The sequence below is a fragment of the Neofelis nebulosa genome, chromosome 14 (assembly GCF_028018385.1).
Source record: "Neofelis nebulosa isolate mNeoNeb1 chromosome 14, mNeoNeb1.pri, whole genome shotgun sequence".
Classification (NCBI taxonomy): Eukaryota; Metazoa; Chordata; class Mammalia; order Carnivora; family Felidae; genus Neofelis; species Neofelis nebulosa.
In genome coordinates this window covers 20,802,698-20,826,456 of record NC_080795.1, presented here as the reverse complement: position 1 = coordinate 20,826,456, position 23,759 = coordinate 20,802,698, and the positions used below count along the sequence as shown (strand labels likewise).

Below are 23,759 nucleotides of genomic sequence, written 5' to 3'. Positions count from 1 at the left end.
AAACTAGTTTCCGATTCTGTGTCTCCCTCTCTCTCTCTGCCCCTCCCCCGTTCATGCTCTGTCTCTCTCTGTCCCAAAAATAAATAAAAAACGTTGAAAAAAAAAAAAAATTAAAATGTCAAAACTACCCAAAGCAATCTACATATTCAATGCAATCCCTATCAACACCAGCATTCTTCACATTCTTCACAGAGCTAGAACAATCCAGAAATTTGTATGGAAACACAAAAGACCTTGAATAGCCAAAGCAATCCTGAAAAAGAAAATCAAAGCTGGAGGCATCATAATTCCATACATCAAGCTTATCACAAAGCTGTAATCATCAAGATAGTATGGTACTGGCACAAAAACAGACACTCAGATCAATGGAACAGAACAGAGAACCCAGAAATGGACCCACAAACGTATGGCCAACTAATCTTTGACAAAGCAGGAAAGAATATCCAATGGAATAAAGACAGTCTCTTCAGCAAGTGGTGCTGGGAAAACTGGACAGCGACATGCAGAAAAATGAACCTGGACCACTTTCTTACACATAAAATAAAACACAAAAATAAACATACACAAAAATAAACTCAAATGGATGAAAGACCTAAATGTAAGACAGGAAGCCATCAAAATCCTCAAGGAGAAAGCAGGCAAAAACCTCTTTGACCTCGGCCACAGCAACTTCTTACTCAACACATCTCCAGAGGCAAGGGAAACAAAAGCAAAAATGAACTACTGGGACCTCATCAAAATAAAAAGCTTCTGCACAGTGAAGGAAACAAGCAGCAAAACTAAAAGGCAACTGACGGAATGGGAAAGGATACTGGCAAACAACATATCAGATAAAGGGTTAGTATCCAAAATCTATAAAGAACTTCTCAAACTCAACACTCAAAAAAAAAAAAAAAAGATCCAGTGAAGAAATGGGCAAAAGACATGAATAGACACTTCTCCAAAGAAGACATCCAGATGGCCAACCAACACATGAAAAATACTCAACATCATTCATCATCAGGGAAATACAAATTAAAACTACAATGAGATACCACCTCACACCTGTCAGAATAGCTAACATAACAACTCAGGTAACAACAGATGTTGGCGAGGATGTGGAAAATGAAGATCTCTTTTGCACTGCTGGTAGGAATGCAAACTGATCTAGCCACTCTAGAAAACAATATGGAAGGGGCGCCTGGGTGGCGCAGTCGGTTAAGCGTCCGACTTCAGCCAGGTCACGATCTCGCGGTCCGTGAGTTCGAGCCCCGCGTCGGGCTCTGGGCCGATGGCTCGGAGCCTGGAGCCTGTTTCCGATTCTGTGTCTCCCTCTCTCTCTGCCCCTCCCCCGTTCATGCTCTGTCTCTCTCTGTCCCAAAATAAATAAAAAAAAAGTTGAAAAAAAAAATTAAAAAAAAAAAAAAAAAGAAAACAATATGGAAGTCCCTCAAAAAACTAAAAATAGAACTACCCTACAACCCAGCAATTGCACTACTAGGTATTTATCCAAGGGATACAGGCGTGCTGTTTCAAGAGGCACATGCATCCCAATGTTTATAACAGTGCTATCGACAATAGCCAAAGTAAGGAAAGAGCCCAAATGTCCACTGACGAATGAATGGATAAAGAAGATGTGGCGCATATATATATATATATATATATATATATATATATACACACACACACACACACACACACACATATACATATAGTGGAGTATTACTCAGCAATCAAAAAGAATGAAATCTTGCCATTTGCAACTATGTGCAGTTAGTCAGAGAAAGACAAATACCATATGACTTCGTTCACATGAGGACTTTAAGAGACAAAATAGATGAACGTAAGGGAAGGGAAGGAAAAATAATATAAAAACAGGAGGGGGACAAAACATAAGAGACTCTTATATATAGAGAACAAACAGAGGGTTGCTGGAGGGATTATGGGCTAAATGGGTAAGGGGCATCAAGGAATGTACTCCTGAAATCATTATTGCACTATATGCTAACTTGGATGTAATTTTTAAAAATGAAAAAAATGAATAAAAAAAAGAAAATTCCCGGGGCGCCTGGGTGGCGCAGTCGGTTAAGCGTCCGACTTCAGCCAGGTCACGATCTCGCGGTCCGTGAGTTCGAGCCCCGCGTCAGGCTCCGGGCTGATGGCTCGGAGCCTGGAGCCTGTTTCCGATTCTGTGTCTCCCTCTCTCTCTGCCCCTCCCCCGTTCATGCTCTGTCTCTCTCTGTCCCCCCCAAAAAAAATAAATAAAAAAAAAAAAGAAAAAAAAAAAAAAGAAAATTCCCATTTTCTTATTCTATTTCTATTATATTTTTCTTTTACTTTTTACTTCACAAGCTCTTTAAATATTAGAAGACTAGGACGCCTGGGTGGCTCAGTTGGTTGAGCGACTGACTTTGGCTCAGGTCATGATCTCACAGTGTGTGAGTTTGAGCCCTGCATTGGGCTCTGTGCTGACATCTCACAGCCTGGAGCCTGCTTCAGATTCTGTGTCTCCCTCTCTCTGCCTCTTTCCCACTCATGTTCTGTCTCTGTCTCTCAAAAATGAATAAACGTTAAAAAAAATTTTTTTTAAATATTAGAAGACTAGCCCTTTGTCTGTTATAAGCTGCAAATATTTTTCTTCCCTGTTAATGTTGCCTTTTCTTTTTGCTTTGCTTTTGTTTTTGCTGACTTGGGGAATTTATGTTTTTGCTTATTGACATGCATTTTTATAGGTCAAACCTATAATTTTATGGCTTATGGGTGAGTTATGGTTAGAAAGTTCTGACTCCAAGGCTATAAAGAAATTCTCCCATGTTTTCTTATAGCACTTTTTTTTTTTTGCTTTTTTACATTAACTATTTATTCAATTGGAATCTATCCTGGTGTTTGATAACTTACCTAGAATATAATCCACAACATGCAATCTTAAATTATCCCTACTCTAAAGTTAATCAAAACTTTACTGTTCTAATGCTGCATATACTTGCTATTGTTTCCTCTTCTAGTCTGGTATATTTCTACAATCTGTGGTCTTTACATGGCATACAGACAAAAACACCTCTTTTCTTATCCTTGTGGTTTGGATTTGGAGGGGTAGGGAGTAGTGCTACCCTGGAAACAAAAGTCTTCCAATATATCCTTTCATATGTTCTTCTGTCTAGCAGGAATTAGAACACATATTTTCTCACATAAAAGACTAGGAGGCTGAAGACATAAACTGCAACATTTTAAAATTCTCCCAATACCCACCTGTATGTTTCTATCAAGCTACTTCTAAAGAGTTCACCTTTATCACTGAACAAGCTAAACCCTTTTCAAGACCATGTGCCATCCTAGGTTATGAGCTAAGCCTGACTTTTATATGAAGGTCCAGTCTAATTATAATTCACATATGCTTTTTTCCCCCAAATGGCTACCCAGTTCTCCCAACACACCTAACAACAAAGCAAGAAATCATTAAGAATGTAGAATTTCTATGTGATACTATCAACTACATTTACTAAATTTCATTTATAGAATACTACAACTAACAACAACAGAACACATATGTTTCAAGTACACATGAAATCATAACGATGGACCATATGTAGGACAGTAAAACAAACCAAAATAAATTTCAAAAGATTGAAATGTCAAAAGTATGTTAGCTAATAATGGAATTAATTAGAAATCAATATTAAAATATCTACAGAACACCTGAATACCTGAAAAATTATTTAAATACAGCCTAACATTTGGGTAAAAGATGAAGTCACATGGAAAGCAAACAGTTTTTGAACTGATTGATAATAAAAGCGCAAACTATCAAAATGTCTGGAAAACAGCTAATTCAAAGGTTTGGAAAATCTTTATAGCTTAAATACTTTTATTAGAAAAAAGAAAGGGTTAATAGTAATGATATAGGTTTTCACAGAAATGAACTACAAAAAGAGGGGGAAAAAAGCCCTAAACACATAGAAAGAAGACAACAATAAAGATAAAAGCAAAAATCAATAAAATAAGTGAGAGACAAACATAGAAAAAACAAAGTCAAAATCTGGTTCTTTAAAAAGACATTAGACACTGATAAATTTCAAACAAGACTGCTGTGGGGTGGGGAGAGGTAAAGAACACAAAATGCCAATATCAGGAATAGAAAAGGTGACAGCACTAAAGAGTCTATAGAGAGCAAAACTACAATAAGGGAATATTAGGAGCAAGTTTACACCAATAAACTGAACAACTCTGATGAAATAGAAAAATTTCCTGAAAAACACAACTTACTAACACTGACAAACGATCAAACAGAAAATCTGAATAAATCTAATTGTTCTAAAAAATCTACACACATTAACTCCATCCAATACATTTTTTCTAACATTTATGGAAGAAATAGCACCAGTCTTATACTAACTCCTTCAGAAAATAAACAAAGAAGGAACACTTTCCAACTTGGGTTATGAGGCTAGCATAAAACTATCTACAACCTGCCAGTGAGGGGTCCTGATTGGCTCAGTTAAACATCTCCTGATTTTGGCTTAGGTCAGGAGATCCAGCCCTGAGTCCAGCTCTGCACTGACAGTGTGGAACCTGCTTAGAATTCTCTCTCTCCCCCTCTCTCTGCCCCTCCCATCCTCCTTCCCTCCCTCCCTCTCTCTAAGTAAATAAACATTTTTTTAACTAAATAACAAAAAATAAAACCCGCCAATGACATTAAAGGAAAATTGTAGGGCGACTGGGGGCTCAGTCACTTAAGTATCTGACTCATGATTTTTGGCTCAGGTCATGATCTCACAGTTGTAAGATCAAGTCCAGAATCAGATTCTCTCTCACCCTCCTCCCTCTGCCCCACTTGCACACATGTGCACATTCTCCCTCCCCCCCCCCCCCACCAAAAAAGGAAAAGAAAATTGTAAAACAATTTGTTGTAAAACAAATATCCCTTATGAGCATGGACACAAAAATGCTTGATGAAATATTTGCAAATGAAATTCAGCAATGTATTTAAAAAGTCAAGATCGATTAGGGTCTGTCCCAGGAATGCAAAGTTGGTTTAATAGCCTTAAATCAATCAATGAAAAATGAATTAATGAAAAACCATATGATCTCAACAGGTACAAAAAAATATTTGACAAAATTAAACATCAATCCACAAAAATAAATCTCTCAAGATTATTAAAAGAGAATGAAATCTCTTTAATCTGATAAAGGGCAGCTATGAAAACCTTACAGCTAACACCAAACTTAACAGCAAAACATTCAACACTTTATCCCTGAGATCAGAAACAAACCAAGAATGTCACTGTCATCACTTCTATTCAATATTTTACTGGAAGACCTAGACAGAGAATGATGCAATACAAAAGATAAATAAAAGGAATAAGCATTTTTAAAAAGGAAATCAAACTACTCCTATTTGTAAATGACATGATGATTAACACAGAAAATACCAAGAAACCAAACAAACAAAAAATTGACTATGTGAGTTCAGCAAGTTCTCGGGAGATTAAGTTAAAAAAAAGATCAGTTGTCTTTCTACTCAGTGGAAACAAATAATTGAAAAATGACATTTTAAAGACAATGCCAATTATAATAGCTGGAAAACTGATTCAAATTTATGTAGAAATACAAAGGCCCTAAAATAGACAAAACAATTTTGAAAAAAAACATAATGAATATATGACTTCAAGACCCAACTATATGTTGTCTAGAAGAAACCCAGTTTTGACATAAAGACACATACAAATTGAAAGTAAAGATATGTCAAGAGAATGAGAAGACATGCTAAAGATTGGGAGAAAATAACTGTAAAAGACATATGATAAACAACTGTTATTCAAAATATATAAAGAACTCTTAAAGCTCAACAATAAAAAAATGACCTGATTAAAAAAATGGGCAAAAACCTGAATAGATACCTCACCTGAGAAGATACATAGATAGCAAGCAAGCATATGAAAACATGCTCCATATCATATGTTATTAGGTAAATGCAAGTTAAAATGAGGTACCACCACCCACCTATTAGAACGGCCAAAATCCAGAATACTGACATCAAATACTGGCAAGAATGTGGAGCAATACAAACTTTCAATCACTGCTGGTGGGAACAGAAAATGGTACAGCCACTTTGGGAAATAGTCTGGCATTTTCTTACCAAATTAAACATACTTAGAGCACCTGGGTGGCTCAGTCAGTTGAGCGTCTGACTCTTGATCTCAGCTAAGGTCATGATCTCACAGTTTTTGAGTTTAAGCCCCATGTCAGGCTCTGCACTGATGACATGGAACCTGCATAGGATTTTGTCTCTTCCTCTCTCTGCCCCTCCCCCACTCATTTTTTTCTCTCTCTCAAAATAAATAAACTTTAAACACACACACACACACATACTCTGTTAAAAAAAAAAAAAAAACTTACTCTTACCATATGATCCAGCAATACATACCAGTTCCTTGGTATGTATCAAATTAGTGAAGATTTATGTCCACACAAAGCCTATACATGAATACTCACAGTAACTTTATTCATAATTCCCAAAACTTGGAAACAACTAAGATATCCTTCCTTGGCTAAATGGATAAATAATCTGTGATACATTCAGACAAAGGAATATCATTTAGTGCTAAAAGAAATGAAGAGATACAAAAGAATGTTAAATGCCTATTGCTAAGGGAAGGAAGCCAATCTGAAAGGCTACATACTTCATGATTCTAACTGTATAGTGTTCTGGGAAAGAACTGGAAGACAGTAAATAGATCAGTAGTTGCCAGGGGTTAGGGAGGCAGTAGGGATGACAGAGCCCAGAGGATTTTTAGGGCAGTGAAACTATTACATATGATACTACATGGTGGATACGTGTCATTATACATTTGTCAAAACCCACAGAATGTACAACACCAAGAATAAACTCCAGTGTAAACTATGGACTTTGGGTGATGATAATGTGTTAATGTAAGTCATCAATTGTAACAAATGTAACATTCTGGTAAGGACTGTTGCTAGTATAGAAAGCTGTTGATGGGGGATTAGGGGATATATGAGAACTTTACTGTCTACTCAATTTTTCTTTGGACCTAAAACTGCTCTAAAAAAATAAAGTCTACTCTAAAGGAGTGAAAAGCATATGACATAAAGGAGTATTATAAAGCTACAGTAATCAAGACAATATGGTTTCTTTCGAAACGGCATGCTTCCCTATGTAAAAAATTCCTAAAAAAAATTCCTAAGGAGTCTACAAAAGAGTTACTGTAACTAGTAAATGTCTACCAAAAAAGCTATTAGAACTAATAAGTGACCCTATCAAAGTCATAGGATAGAAGATCATTATAAAAAACACGAATGAAGGATAAAAATCATGATCATCTCAAGAGATGCAGAAAAACATCCAACAAAGCACAACATCCATTCATGATAAAAACTCTAACAAATTGGGCTTGGAGGGAACATACCTCAACATAATAAAAACCATGTATGACAAACCCAAAGCCAATATCATACTCATTGGTGAAAACCTGTGAGCTTTCATCTAAGATTAGGAACAAGACAAGATGTCCACTCTCATTACTTTTATTCAACATATTACTAGAAGTCCTAGCCACAGCAAAAAAGGAAGTAAAAGGCATCCAGATTGGTAAGAAAAAAGTTAAACTGTCACTATTTGTAGATGACATGATACTATATATAAAAATCCTAAAGACTCCACCAAAAAACTATTCAAATTAATAAATGAATTCAGTAAAGTTGCAGGATACAAAATCAACATACAGAAATGTGCTGTGTTTCTACACACAAACAACTAACTGGCAGAAAGAAAGAAAAATCCCATTTACAAATGCATCAAAAAGAATAAAATACCTAGTGGGGGTGCCTGGGTGGCTCAGTCGGTTGAGCATCCGACTTCAGCTCAGGTCATGATCTCACAGTTTGTGAGTTCAAGCCCCACGTTGGGCTCTGTGCTGACAGCTCAGAGCCTGGAGCCTGCTTTGGATTCTGTGTCTCCCTCTCTCTGCCCCTTCCCTGCTCATGCTCTGTCTCTCTCTGTCTCTCAAAAATGAATAAACGTTAAAAAAAATTAAAAAAGAATAAAATACCTAGGAATAAATTTAGCCAAGGAAGTGAATTTAACCTGTACACTAAAAACTGTAAGACACTGAAGAAAACACAAGTGAGAAAATATACCATGCTTGTGGATTGGAAAAACAAATATTGTTAAAATGTTCATATTACTCTAGTAATCTAAAGATCCGACACAAAATACCCTATCAAAATACCAACAGTACTTTTCACAAAACTAAAATGAATAATCCTAAAATTGTATGGAAACACAAAAGATCCTGAAAAACCAAAGCAATCTTAAGAAAGAACAAAGCTGGAGGTGTCATAATCCCAGATCTCAAACTATACTGCAAAACTATAGTAATCAAAATAGTATGGTATTGGGGCACCCGGATGGCTCTGTCGGGTAAGCCTCTGAGTTCAGCTCAGGTCATGATCTCATAGTTCATGAGTTTAAGCCCCACGTCAGGCTCTCTGTTGTCAGCACAGAGCCTGTTTTCAGATCCTCTGCCCCCCTCTCTCTCTGCCTTTATCCCGCTCATGCTTTCTCTCTCAAAAATAAACATTTTTAAAAAATACAGTATGGTATTGGCACCAAAAAAAAAAAAAAAAGACACATAAATCGACGAATAGAATAATGTCCAGCAATAAACCCATGCTTGTATGTCAATTAATCCACAAAAATTAAGCAAGAATATACAATGGGAAAAAGACAGTCTCCTTAATAAATGGTGCTGTGAAAACTGTACAGCTACAAGCAAAAGAATGAAACCGGACCACTTTTTAACACAACAATAAACTCAAAATGGTTTAAAGACCCAAATGTAATACCTAAAACCATAAAACTTTTAAAGGAAAACACAAGGAGTAAACTCTTGACATCAGCCTTAGCCACATTTTTCTGGATCTGTCTCCACAGGCAAGGGAAACAAAAGCAAAAATAAACTACTGGGACTGCATCAAACTAAAAAGATTTTACTAAACAAAGGAAACCATCAACAACAAAAAAAAAGGTAACTTTTCATATTTGCAAATGATATATCTGACAAGGGGTTAATACTCAAAATATGTAAAGAACTCATACAACTCAACGCCAAAAACCCACAATGATCTGATAAAAAAATCCGCAGACAACCTGAAGAGATATCTTCTTCCAAAAAAGACATACAGACACATGAAAACATGCTCGACATTACCAATTATCAGGGAAATCAAATCGAAACCCACAATGAGATATCACCTCACACCAATCAGAATGGCTAGTATCAAAAAGACATAAAATAAGTGTTGGCAAGGAGGTAGAGAAAAGCAAACACTCATGCATTATTGGTGGGAATATACATTGGTACATCCACTATGGAAAATAACATAGTTTCCTCAAAAAGTTAAAAATAGAAATCCTATACAATCCAATAATTTCACTTCCACATTTACCCCCCCACAAATACTAATTCAAAAAGATATATGCACTCCTATATGTACTTCAGCATAATTTACAATAACCAAGATACGGAAGCAACCAAAGTATCTATCAATAGATGAATGGATAAGGATGATGTAGTATATTCACAACAGAGTATTTTTTTAATGTTTATTTATTTTGAGAGAGAGTGCATGTGCACATGTGCAGAAGTGGGGAAGGGGCAGAGAGGGAGAGAGAGAATACCAAGCAGGCTCCATGCTTTCAGTGCAGAGCCCAACACAGGGCTTGATCTCACAAACCGTGAGTCATGACCTAAGGCAAAATCAGGAGTCTGGCAGTTAACCGACTGAACCACCCAGGCACTCCCACAATGGAGTATTACTCAGCCATAAAGGAATGAGCTCTTGCTCATTCTGCAACAACATGGATGGACCCTGAAGGCATTATGCTGAGTGAAATAAGTCAGAGAAAGACAAATATCATATGATTTCACTTATCTGTGGAATCTAAAAATCAAAACAAGACAAACAGAAACAAACTCATAAATACAGACTGGCAGTTACCAGAAGCAGGGAATGAGAGGATAAGCAAAATAGGTGAAGGGGAGTAAGAGGTACAAACCTCCAGTTATAAAATAAATGAGGATAAAAAGTACAGCATAGGATATGTAGTCAATAATATAATAACTTTGTGTGGTGACAGATGGTAACCACACTTATCCTGGTGAGCATTTTGTAACATATGTAATAGTTGAATTACTGTGTTGTACATCTGAAACTAATATATAAACTATACTTCAGTTTTTTAAAATCCATTTAAAAAATAAAAACTATACTTTTATATATCAGCAATAAAGAATTAGAAATTAAAATTAAAAATAAATAGCACTTATAATAGCATCCAAAAAAATGAAATACTTAGGGATAACTATAACAAAACATATATAAGACCTATACATTAAGGACACCTGGTGGCTCAGACCGTTGAGTGTTAGACTCTTGATTTCTACTCAGGTCATGATTTCGTGGTTCATGAGATCAAGCCCTACATAGGGCTCTGCACCGACAGTGCAGAATCTGCTTGAGATTCTCTCCCTCCCTCTCTCTCTGCTCCCCCACCTCTTGCACATGCTCTTTCTCTTTCTCTCTCAAAATAAATAAATAAACTTTAAAAAAAGACCTATACGTGAAAAAACCACAAAACTTTGTTTAAGGAAATTTTCAAAAGTCTAAATGGACAGAAAAACCTTGTTCATGGACTAGAAGACTAAATGACTCAAAACTCTTAAGATACCTTTTATATATGTATATGTGCATCTTATCATATGTAAAATTATACCCATATATAAAATAGCTTATACCTTAATAAGCTGATTTGTTTAAAAACTGATCAGTATATTTATTGTTGACACAGACTTTCCTGGAACAGAGTCGTATACCAGTTATGCATTACCTAAGTAAGACCAAGGAACCTCAAGCTAAGAATTTAAATGTAGATCCCATCTGATAGACCTTTTAGGCATCTCCTAAGAATAAACTCAAAGCCTCTACAGAGGGCTTGGTGAAGGCCCCACAAATAATTTTTTCAAGAGCAATGACCAGAACATGATCATTGACACCAGGTACACAGGAAAACAAGGCAATATGAGTACTCGATAGCAGAAGCAGAACCAGTTGGAACAAACCTGAAAAGGCTTCAGACATTGCAATTATAAATGAAACAACTAAGGAAATTATAAAAAGTGACATAGCAGACTTGAAAAGAACCAAATAGAGTTTCCAAATATAAAAATTATAATAGTCAAAATTTGAAACTCAGTGGTTGGATGTAATAACATTTTGCCCACAGCAAAAGAAAGTACTAGTGAAATTTTTTAAAGAGTTATGAAAAAAATTCACAGAATGTACCACAGTCAGAAAATAAAAATTGAAAACATCTAACATGTAACACTCACGTTAGATAGTGTGAGGTCTAATTTATATTTTCTTGGAATCCCAGAAGGAAATGTGGCAAAACTTTAGAAAAGACTGGCATTTAATTTCTGAATAGCAACAATGGAAACCCAAGAAAATATAATATGCAGAGACAAAATAACTACTCACTAGATTTCTAGAGCCACTAAAATATCTCTCAAGATAGATGGTTATTAAAATAGCCCAAATTCAAAATCTAACTGTAACAAAACAATTAATCCTATCATCTTAATATTTGTCTTTAATTTTTCTCTTTACCTAGAATATATATATTGCTTTTAACATAATTAAATTCCTTAATATAATAATGAAAATGTCAGATGAAATTAGACATACGGAAAATCACAGAATTCTCAGGACTACTTGGATACTAGTTTCTTTAACTATAAAATAAGGTGTTTTTTTGTTTTGTTTTGTTTTTTTTTTCACAAGTATGCCACGTTTTTTTTTTTTGTTTTTTTTGTTTTTTTTACATTTTTTATTTATTTTTGGGACAGAGAGAGACAGAGCATGAACGGGGGAGGGGCAGAGAGAGAGGGAGACACAGAATCGGAAACAGACTCCAGGCTCCGAGCCATCAGCCCAGAGCCTGACGCGGGGCTCAAACTCACGGACCGCGAGATCGTGACCTGGCTGAAGTCGGACGCTTAACCGACTGCGCCATCCAGGCGCCCCTAAAATAAGGTTTTGAACAAGATGATTCTTAAGGTTGTTTTTAGTTCTGCACATAGCTACTGCATTATTGCAGTAAAAATTTCATTTAGTTAAATCAGTGGCATAAGTAACTTGAAAAATTAAGTGCTCTATCAGAGTTGCAACTGATAATCTATATTTACATTATCAGGCTTGGAATATAAAATAGAAGATAAAAGATTCACAAGGCACAGAAAAGAGTCATTTCCCTCCTATATTAAGTGAATACATATCAGAAAAAATAACTTAATTAGGTAAATTAAAACATTCTATTAATGAATCTGGAAAATTCTAACAGTACAGCAATGACTCATATAAGCACTGATACTAAGGAGCAAGTAACCTTTGTGCTACATGCAAATAGGGGATCTTTGTACATTTCACTACCCAAACACAGAAACATAGTTTTTATTTGGATGAAGGAAAAATAGTGTTAATGATCAAAAGTGTATGCTCACCTTGTAAAAACTCCTCCTTGCAAGCAATGAAGTAGAAGAAAACAATGCTGACTTTCTTGGCCTGCTTTTTTTAAATCAGCCTTGAACCAAGAATAACTAAAACACTGAACCACAAGTGTTCCAAAGAACATAAAGCTTACTGTTAAAATACCAAAAACATATTGTCCTTCATGGAAAAACCTGACAGACACCCAGATGTCCACAATTAAATCAGTTATATAGATTACAATGCCAAGAACTGACATCATAAAATTCAATTTAGTGTATTTCATTATGAATCACTAGAGCTCTTGGTTAGCTACTTTTTTCTCTCTCACACACACACAAAGAACAAATATTTGTGTCCATTAGGATAGCAATGAATTTTAGTTTCTGTTCCCTGAATTTATTCAGAAGAAAGAATAAATATTATGAGATTGGAACACTAAAACTAAAGTGACTAATTTTAATTTTCTTTTCTAAACCTCCTATCCAGATCCAATGTTAAAAGTCTTCATTCAGTTTTCTCAATGATCTTCATTACAGATGACAACACCTAAAATGAAAGATACATAAAAGATTCTAAAAATCTTGAGTATAATATTAGTCCATGACTTTATCAAACATGTACTTTTTCTAAAAACAACATATCACCACTACATACAGTTCTTATAATAGCTTTGGTAAAGTAAAGCCTCAGAAATAAACTTATTAGTTGACAACTTCCTGTCAGACTACTTACCTTTTAAAAACCATAACCTACTAACAAAAATATTTATCACTTGTCTATCTAAAGCGGCAAAAAACTAGAAATGATCTAAATGTGGCAACATAAGGAACTGGTAAATAATGGTAGATTCACAAAATGCAACATTACACAACTACCAAAAAATATTTAACAAAGGTGCGACAGCTGTGAAAATTTTTAATCTGGTTCTTAAATTTTATTTTAATTCATTAGTTAACACACAGTGTTATATTAGTTTCAGGTGTACAATATAGTGATTCAACTATTCTGTACATCACCCAGTGCTCATCACCACAAATTCACTTCTTAATCCCCCATCATCTAGTTTACCCATCCCCCCACCCACCTCCCCTCTGGTAACAATCAGTTTGTTCTCTATAGTTAACTTTATATGGTTTCGATTCAGCAATTCTACCTAAGAATCAAGCCTAGAAAAATAGTCACAAATGTGTACAAAGATATGTGCTCTTTGCAAAACCTGTTTTTAGAACAGCAAAAAGTTGAAAACTATTTAGATGACAAGAGACCTAGTTCAGTAAGTTAATTTACCTCCATAGCAAAGAATATACTATGCAACTTTTAAAAAGAATGAAGCAGCTCTGTATAAATTGACTTCAGAAGATCTCCAAGATATGTTAAGCAAAAAAAGCAAGTGCCAGAAGGAAAAATATAGCATTTATGGTTTTCAATTATATATGGAGAAAGTAAGGAAGTTGGGAGTAGAAAGTAAATGCAATTTCAATCCTGTAATTAATTACTCTTTTATATTGTTGGAGTTTTTTACAAGAGACATGTACTCATGTATTACTTATATAATCTCTTAAAATAAAAATAATAGTAAATTATACTTTTTAAAGAATTTGAATGACTGGAAAAAATGTTTATGCTACTAATGTTAGCTAACATTTACTTAGCCCTATGTGTCAGGCATTAAACTAAATCTTATACAAGATTTAGATGTAAGATTAAACTTGATGTAAGATTAATTCTTACATCAAATTTAGGAGATAGGTACTACTATTATGACCCCTATTTTATAAATGTGGGCTGAATGCAATCCACAGACAAAATCTGTCTGACTTGAAAGATGCTCCCACATTTCGTGGGGTGTGTGTGTCTGGGCCCTTTGTATCGGCCCGTGGTGCTCTCTGGTAAAGGCATGGAATTGGTGGCTGCAGCCTCTAGGCTGGGTAGAAGCAGGGGACTTAAACCAGACCCAGAGCCAGAGCCAGTACAGTGGTAGCAAATGGATTGACCATTACTGCTGCAGGATTTGCAGGCTGTTATAATTTTGTAAGCCATAAACCATATGGAGCCTAAAGCAAAACAAGCTTTTCAAAGTCTACCAAAATCTGCCTTCAGTGGTCACTATTACAGAGGTGGGTTTGAACCCGAAATGACAAAATGAGAAGCAGCACTAATAGCAGGAGTAAGCTAAAAAAAAATAATAATAATAATAATAATAAAATAAAAATAAAAAATAAGTAGTAGGCATAAGCTCTACTGCCAATAAAGGAAAAATAAGAGATGCTCATCAACGAATTACGATTTTAAATCACCTAGACAAGAGAGGATCTCCTTACAGCAGCCAAAATCAATGAAGCTAAAGATTTACTACAAGGTCAAGCTAAAAAATGAAGTAAATATGCAATGATTTTTTTTTAATTTTAGAGAGACAGAGAGAGAGAGAGAGAGAGAGTTGGGGAGAGGGGCAGAGAGATAGAGAGAGAGAATCCCAAGCAGGCTCCACGTTCAGCATGGAGCCTGATGCGGGGCTTGATCCTGGGATCATGACCTGAGCCAAAATCAAGAGTCAGACACTCAACAAACTAAGCCACCCAGGTGCTGCATGGGCAATGAATTTTAAGTTCTTATTAGTTTATGTTTAAGAGTGCCAGCTTTTTATAATGTTTCAAAGCTACAAAAAAAAAGGAAAAAGAAAAAAAGTTTGAGTCAACAGGGTTTTTTTAAAATTTTCCTAAGTAATTGCCAATATTTCATATAAAAATCCAGATTTTTCACGGCTATCAAAAAACTGAAAGAACTGCTACAATAGGCTAATATTCCTTCATTAGTAGTGGATGCCTCCTACTAATGGGGGCATGCTCTCTCAAGTTCACCACAGTAGCAAGCCACCTAACTTCAGTCATCTCAGCAGCTGGGTCTCAATGCTAATACAGCTACCTACTAGCTGTGTGTCCTTAAACATGTTCTTTTACCTGCCTATGCCTTATTTTCTTTCACCTGAAATATGGAAATAATAATGGCATATACCTCACAGGGTTGTTGTGAAAACTAAGAAAGGTAATATGTATAATACACATAAACCTCTAGCACTTGGCATACAGTTAGAGCTCAATAAATGTTAAGTTACCATCATTACCTTGCCTGCCTCCCTGATCTCTATAAGCATCTGAGTTTGCCATCTTTGACTTCACTTTCAAGAATGTTAAGTAAAAATAAATACTGTGGCATGTTCTTATGTTGAAGTACTAACCACCAGTGTGACTGTATTTAGAGATAGGCCTCTCAGGAGGTAATTAAGTTTAAAAGGAATAATAAGGACCGAGCCCTAATCCAATAGGACTGATGCCCTTATAAAACAAAGTGACAGAGGTGCCTGGGTGGCTCAGTTGGTTGAACATCCGACTTTAGCCCAGATCATGATCTCGCATTCATGGGTTCAAGCCCCATGTGCTGACACAGCCTGGAGCCTGCTTCAGATTCTGTGTCTTCCTGTCTCTCTGCCCCTCCCCCTGCTCGCACTCTGTCTCTGTCTCTCAAAAAATAAAATAAAACGTTAAATTTTTTTTTCAATGAAGTGACAACACAGACCTATCTCCCCCACACACCCTCCTCCCATACACTCACATGAGGACACAGCAAGAAGGCAGTCATCTGCAACCAACAAAAAGAGGACTCACAAGAAACCAACCCTGCCGGCAGCATGATATTGGACTTCTGGACTCCAGAACTATAAACAATTAATTTCTGTTGTTTAAGCCACATAGTCTGTGGTATTCTGTTATGGCAGCCTGAATAGACTAACACCTGATATGCTCTATAAAGAACATTTATTACTTTAAAAACCAGGAGGGGGCAATGTTACTAAAAATACACACAACCCAATACTTACAGTGTTCTCGTTATTTTACCACGTATAAGTATTTTGTTTAAAAGTCTTCAAAATTATATGAAAAGGTATTTCACTCTTCTTACAGAAAAAAAAAAAAAAAAGCTCGCTATTACTACTTTTCCTGTCAAGAATGCTGTGGCCAACAGGATAGAAAAAAATAATTTTAAAATCTGAGTTTTCCCTATCCAGCAGGCCATGAATTTCCCTGCAGTATGCTTCTTATTTTAAAATGAAAGACATCATGCCCAACATAAGCATGGAGGTTAGGAGGATGAGATTTAATAAGAAGTTTCTGTTCAATTGAATTAAATACTTACTTAGAACCTACCATGTGCTATTTTAGGCTTTTGGGATATATCAAATGACAAAAGAGACAAAAATTCCTGCCCTTGTGGAACTTACATCCTAGCAGAGGAAGACAATCAATTAACAATAAAAACAGTAAGTGAATGAAATATTATACTGGAAGGTGATAAGTATTATGGAAAAAAATACAACTCTAGGAGTTGAGAGTAGAGATAGTCTCATCATGAGTTGAAATTTTATTTTTTTTAATTTTTTTAATATTTACTTATTTTTGATAGAACACAAGGTGGGGGGGAAGAGAAGAGAGAGGGAGACACAGAATCTGAAGTAGGTGCCAGGCTCTGAGCTGTCAGCACAGAGCCTGATGAGGGGCTCAAACCCACAGACCATGAGATCATGACCTGAGCTGAAGTCGGTCCCCCAACTGACTAAGCCACCGGGTGCCCCCCATTATGAGTTGCAATTTTAACTAGAATAGTCAGGACAGGCCTCTCTGAGGAGGTAGGCAAATGAGTAATGAAATTAGTTATGTCTATATCATGTAGAAAAGTTTTCCAGGTGAAAAGAACAGCTAGTTTGAAAATCTAATGTACTAGATTTCAAATACATCCTCCAGAAACAAAAGCTCCACCAAAAATTGGCAAATTCCTTACCATGGTCATACTGGATGTGTTCAATGTGCATCCAAACCCTGTTCTAATATCATTCTAAAAAATATAGTATTTTTGTAAGTTTTTATTTAAATTCTAGTTAATATATAGTATATAATATCAGTTTCAGGAGAATTTAGTGATTCATCACTTACATGTAACACCCAGTGCTCATCACAAGTGCCCTCCTTAATACTGATTACTCATTTGGCCCATCCCCCGCCCACCTCCCCTCCAGCAACTCTTAGTTTGTTCTCTATCATTAAGAGTCTCTAATGGTTTGCCTCCCTCTTTTTTTTCTCCCTGCCCCTATGTGCATCTGTTTTGTTTCTTAAATTTCACATGAGTGAAATCATATGGTATTTGTCTTTCTCTCACTGACTTATTTTGCTAGACATAATACACTCTAGCTCCAACCACATCACTGCAAATGGCAAGATTTCATTCTTTTCGATGGCTGAGTAATGTTCCATTGTATAGATATACACATCTTCTTTATCCATTCATCAGTCAATAGATCTTTGGGCTCTTTCCATAATTTGGCTATTGTTGATAATGCTGCTGTGAACATCGGGGTGCATGTGCCCCTTCCAATCAGTATTTTTGTATCCGTTTTGGGTAAATACCTAGTAGTGCAATTGTTGGGTCATAGAGTAGTCCTATTTTTAATTTTAAAAATGAAATTTGTTAAGCTTCACTACCTAGGGAAAAGAATATCACATATATAATGGAAGAACAGATAATAGTAACAATAGCTACCACTGCTGAGGGTTTACTATGTGTGAAGTATTTTTAGACAAATTTTATTTAATACTCACAAATCTCTATGAGAAGGGTATTATTGGCCAGAATTCTGAGGCTTGTGAGTTATCTCTAATGAGTAAACTGACTTTAATGTAGATAATTTCCTTAACGTTACAGACCTAAGCACTCCATGGGTACATTTCTTAATCACTATCCCCACAAAGATAGTTTCCTTTACCTGGCCTGGCTATGGAAATCACTTGCAATTCTGAAACAAATTTTACAAAATGGCAAAAATAATTTCTAAGTTATTGGCAAAACATCAGACTCAATAGACTGATCTGACATGGCAACTTCTATATTCCTAACTTAGTCAGGCAGAACATAATGCCAACTGGAAAGAAAACTACATAGCAAGGAAATAAACATAGCAGCTCTCATAAAGAGGCTCTCCAGCTCCTTCAATGACCACATAGTTGTATAAATTATATAAAGGATGGTTCCTATCTATCCCTACAGTATAATCACTGTTCCATTTATCACCTTAGGACAAATAATACCACCTACAAAATTTGACTTCATAGAGAATTTGTGATACTTGCTGACTTAATAGGACAGTTTCAATCCAATTTCAGTCAAAGGTCAACCCAGCTATGTGGCTAACTGGCTGCCAGCCAAAATAAATAACCTTTGCCCACTGTGTGGGATCTCTTTGCAATAATCCAGACATCTGAAGAAATAAAAACTAGCAAACTTTCGTTTGGTAACCAAATTCAATACATATAAAATACAGACTTACTTGCCAAGTATAAAAAGCTGTCTTTAACTCAAAGTCCCTTCTGGAAAATCTTCATCCTTGGCATCTTTTATTTCTTCTTCACTGAAAATAAGTGTCATTAAAGGGTATGTAAACCTTTAAGATCGAATACTAAAATGAAACTGAAATCATCTGTTAGTCATATTATGGGATTTCCTCATCTAGTGATAACAGAGTTTATGTCACTGGAACTAACAGTACACCCTTTCATAACTATCACTTTGGGAGAAGGAATCACATGGCCCCTTTTATAAGTTAACTAGGTTACAAGGTTTTACTGTATTCAAAATTTAAGTTTCAAGAAAACACAATTTGCTTCCCAGCATATCCAAGTAGATGACAAGTGTATGAAAAGGAAGGAGAGAGATTGTTCAATTTGAAGCACTCTGATAAATTTACGAAGTATTTTTAACTTAGTACCACCTACCTTTTTCAAACTATATACCTTCTCAAACCCTATGCCCCAAGAACATGTGATTATTGGTTTCTCTTCCCCAAATAAATACTACAGTTCTTCTATTTCCAAGCCTTTTCTCAACATTATTTACTGTTTAGAATACCCTTCCTACCTCCATCTACCTGATCAAGTTCTATCAGTCCTTTAAGAATCAGTTCAAAGCCCTACCACCTTTAAGCTTTCCCAGATCTTCCCAGTTAATTTGATTCTCCCCTTCCCCCTTGCAATCCCACCACTTCAACTATACTTCGCTAGGATTTACCCACACATGCTTTAAAATAAGATAATGTATGTCTCCTTCCTAGTTATAAACCTCTAGAAAGCCAACTAACATTTTTAACACCCCCCCATGTCTACAACAATACGCTGCACATTGCAGGCAGATGATAAATGATTGTAAATAAATTAACTGAACAGAATATAAAATCTTTCATCTTATTTCTTGAAGGGCTTTAACTTCAAGTCACATTTCTAAACATATCCACAAAGACAATTTTGTATCAGCAGCTTAGAACTCTTCTGAGCTCAACACATATAACCAACTGTCTATATATTTCTTTACCAGAATATCCCATAATCATCCTAATTTCAGTTGTCCAAACCAAGTTCACTACCCAATCTCTGTTCCTCCTCTTCTGCTGGTGTCTAATGTCTCAAATCAAGTCACTCAACCTTTATATTATTTGTTGGGTCCATTCTCTGCCAAATGAAGAGCTTGGCAACGGATTAAAAGAACTTGAGATGGAACCCACAAAGGAAATTCTAACTTAAAACAAAAAGTCGAGGGATAGAAGAAGGGAGCTGCCCACAAGTCCCAGAAATTATTGTTCCACCATTTTCTCAAAGGTTGGCTGACTTCCCAGCTCAGGGATTTTAAAAAAGGAAAATGGAAGTAGCTTCCTGACTGAATACCCATTAAGTGATGGCTACAAATAAATAAAATTGGGAAGTTGAAAATGCCTGATGTGGGGAATTTTTATAATTCTTCCAAACATTTTTTTTAAAGGGCATATTGCCAGCCTTCCTATTACAAAGGGGATAATTTACACACTTATTTCAGCAAAGGTTTTTGAAACACTTTTCCATTAAAAGTACATCTTTGAGACACAAGGCAAAGAAAATGTTATACATGATACAGGTGTGTCTTTCAAGAAATCTGGAATTGTAAACTAATGATTTGCAAAATAAATATTGTACAAGTTAATAGCAGTCTTTTCTTCAGAAATACCCGCAAAAAAAAAAAAAAGTTAAACTGTGTTTCCTAAATTTTAGAACCACAAGCATCTACTGTCAATTTCTCATTTGTTTTGAAAAAGAAGTGGGCTGGGACAGTGGAGATGATCTAGATCGCTTTTGAGGTAGGGCTTACATACGATTGCCGTAACTCAATGAAACTGATCATAGGATCTGTGCATTTCCTTTTAGGTAACTTGTAACTAGATTTTTTTTTTTTTTTTAATAGGTAGCAGTGGTTAATACTGCGATAGTTAGTGCTGAACAGCTTAGAAATGGACTCCTTATAGAGAAAATAATTCCCTTAGGTCTTAGGCACACAACTCCTCAAGGCCGACCGAGGTGTCTGGGCAGGAACACGGCCCGCGGAGGGAGGGACAAGCTCCTTGAACGTGACCAGATGGGGGCAAAGCAGCAGACGCTGAGTGGGGGTTCATAGCTGACACCTGGGCAAGTCTCCAAATCTCCGTTTTTCATTTGTAAAGCGGCCATAAAAATAGCGCCTACGTCTTAATGTTGTGAGGGTTAAATAGTGTCTAGAGAAAGCACTCAGCATAGCAGTAAGGACTAAGTAAATATTAGCTGCCGCTATTATGAAAGATTCACAAGCTCCTTCTCCCTCACACACACACTCACACACCGCCATGGCCTAAAAACGAGGTGCCAGTGTTTTGTAACCAACCCCACACCTGCCTGCCCTTTGCTCCACTACGAGACCTCCTGGGTTAAAACGTCTCTCGACCACTGAGATGAACTCGCCTGTCCGGACACAAATCCCTGTGAAGGCACCAGGCTCTGTGACAGGCGACAGCGCCCGACGAGCCGGAACCCAACCCGGCCTCAAGACGCCTCGAGCCACGCGCCTTCGCTCGCCCGCCCTCCCGCCGGTGCCCGCGCAGCCCGGGAGGCGTCCTTTGACCTCTGGCCCCGCCCCCAGCACAGCTGAGCTCTCCTCCCGTCTGGCGAGCGCGGCGTCAGCTGACTGCCGGCCCCGCCCAGAGCCCAGTCACCAGTTCCGCGCTCTGGTCTCCGCGCGTCGGCGGGTGGCGGAAACCGAGATGTCGACTATCCTGCAGCGCATCGAGCGGCTGTCCAGCAGGGTGGTGCGCGTTCTGGGCTGTAACCCGGGACCCATGACCCTGCAGGGCACCAACACCTACTTGGTAGGGATCGGCAGCAGGTAAACGTCCCTCTTCCTCTCCGACAAACACCCGGGCCTGCGGGACACACGGAACTGGGGTTGCGACAACTGCTCGCCGGAGACGGAGAGGCTGTGAGCCGGCACCCTGGAGCTCGGTGACCTGCCCGGGCCAGGCTGCCCCACTCAGGACCACCGTCAGACGCCCCGATTCCAGCCATCCCCTAAATCACTGTAGTACCGGGTGGTAGCCCCTCTAACTGACAAATAGCCGATGGGGGAGAAATAATGGGGGAGGGGGAACCTTCCTGTTTTTGAAACCCCACTTACTTTGCATTCAATGTCAGAGTGAGTGTATTTAAGATGTTGAGAAATTAGGATCGCCTAGAGTTAGTAATCCAGAAAAGCGTTTACTTTGCTCACCTTCTGCCTTTGACCTAGTGTTTTGCTCAGAGTGTAACTTGCCCTTCACGAAAGTAGATTTCTTGTGCTGAGACCTTTTTCTTAATTCAGCAGCAGAGGGCAGGATTTTCTTGCTTGCAAATTGCTCAAGTCTAGAGTCCCCCCCCACCCCCCTCCCCCGCCCAGCTCTTGGGAAAGAGGAGCCCACTAACAGATTCTGGATTTTGTTACTATTGTGTGGCCTCATTTAAGTTATTTTGTTGGTGGAATAACCTATCTGTATTTCTAAGATTTTTCTCTTATTCAGCTGCATTGTTTTAGCGTAATTCTGCAGAAGTGGGGAGGTGTACTGCACAAATGTGCATTGAACAGTTTTTGTAGGCTTTGTCTTTAGTATATATCCTATGTAATACAAAATAAAAATAAGATAACAGTTCTCCTTGAACCTAGAATTTAATCGTATATTTCAAGATGTGGTTTCCAAAAACAGTTTAGTAAGAATAATTGGAGTCTTCGTTTGAGGTGTCTGCTGTATTTGCTCAATGTTAGATGGAGCAGGATGAAAGGAAGTGGAAGTATTAAAGTCAGGAAAACAAAACTTAAGGAATCGGAAATGCTAAAGTCAGGAAAACAAAACTTAAGTTCAGAGTAACAAGGTAGGATCAAGTAGATACAAAAGCTTTGCTTTGGGCTGCCTCCAGAACTAGAAGGATAGAAAATTCAGCAGAAAACATACCTCAGAGCTAGGATAGAGTCTGTCTTGGCTGGGACTCCCTCACCCCAGGAAGTCCCTAGGCATTTCTTCTCTCTTCAGCATGTCATCTTAAACTAGTTCCCACATCAGTACCATGATAAAATGGAATATAGTCAGAATTACCCTGAGAAGTCTCTTAGGAGGCACTAAGTTGGAGGTCGTGTACTATCTAACAATGAGTTCAGTGCAGCCCGCTTTTCTTCCAGCAATGAAGCAGATGGCTGGTTCTGTTTGAAAACCAGATGACGAAGTTGGCTTGCATTTAGGGGCCATGTTGTATGAAAAATACATACTGTATCTTTAAACACTGGAATCACTTTCACTGTAGGAGAGTGCTTGTGGTAAAAGGGACATAGAGAACCTGGAAGTGACTAAGGGAAACTTTCACAGTCTCCCACTTTATACTGCTTATGTTACCACTCACGTCAACTCATGGGGTGAAATGGCCAGTGGAATCACTCATATATGACATATATATGACCAATTCATACAGTGGAGCTAGAATAACGTGCAGATGATGTTACTCTACTGTATAAAGTAGAAGTCAGGTGGCAAGAGATGAATATTAATTTGGTACAAATAAGAGATCAGATATTGGTATCCACTTGTTCTGCACAAAACAGTTCTAAGATCACAGGTGGTGCTTATATCACCAAACCTAATGGCATTTCTCCATTCCTATCTTATTTGGATTCAGTACCTTTTGACACTATTGACCATTCCCTCGATTTACTAACACCACAGTCTCCTGGTTTCCTCTTACCTCTCTAGCTATTATTTCTCAATCTTCTTTATAGAATCAGCCTCTTTACCAGATCTTTAAGTGTGTGAGTTC

General features: G+C 37.2%; 2 protein-coding genes and 1 pseudogene across 3 annotated transcripts in view; 2 read left to right on the top strand and 1 right to left on the bottom strand.

Annotated features, from left to right (window-relative positions):
- Window positions 1-21,528, bottom strand: part of XKR9 (XK related 9) — a 40,818-nt gene extending 19,290 nt beyond the window's left edge. The window contains exons 1-3 of one of the 2 annotated variants that reach the window (XM_058699799.1): window positions 21,320-21,528; window positions 18,923-19,003; window positions 12,561-13,095 (exon numbers count right to left, since the gene is read on the bottom strand). In XM_058699799.1, coding sequence (XP_058555782.1) covers window positions 12,561-12,832 — 272 coding nt within the window. In that variant the 5' untranslated portion in view covers window positions 12,833-13,095; window positions 18,923-19,003; window positions 21,320-21,528. Of the gene's footprint in view, window positions 1-12,560; window positions 13,096-18,922; window positions 19,038-21,319 lie in introns of those variants that run through there. The other variant, XM_058699798.1, reaches the window with a different exon arrangement.
- Window positions 13,803-14,925, top strand: LOC131494513 (mitochondrial import inner membrane translocase subunit TIM14-like; annotated as a pseudogene).
- A 97-nt stretch (window positions 21,529-21,625) lies between the features above and the next one.
- LACTB2 (lactamase beta 2) overlaps window positions 21,626-23,759 on the top strand; it is a 33,473-nt gene continuing 31,339 nt past the window's right edge. Inside the window, exon 1 of the mRNA XM_058699796.1 lies at window positions 21,626-21,810. Coding sequence (XP_058555779.1) covers window positions 21,689-21,810 — 122 coding nt within the window. The 5' untranslated portion in view covers window positions 21,626-21,688. The remainder of the gene's footprint in view (window positions 21,811-23,759) is intronic.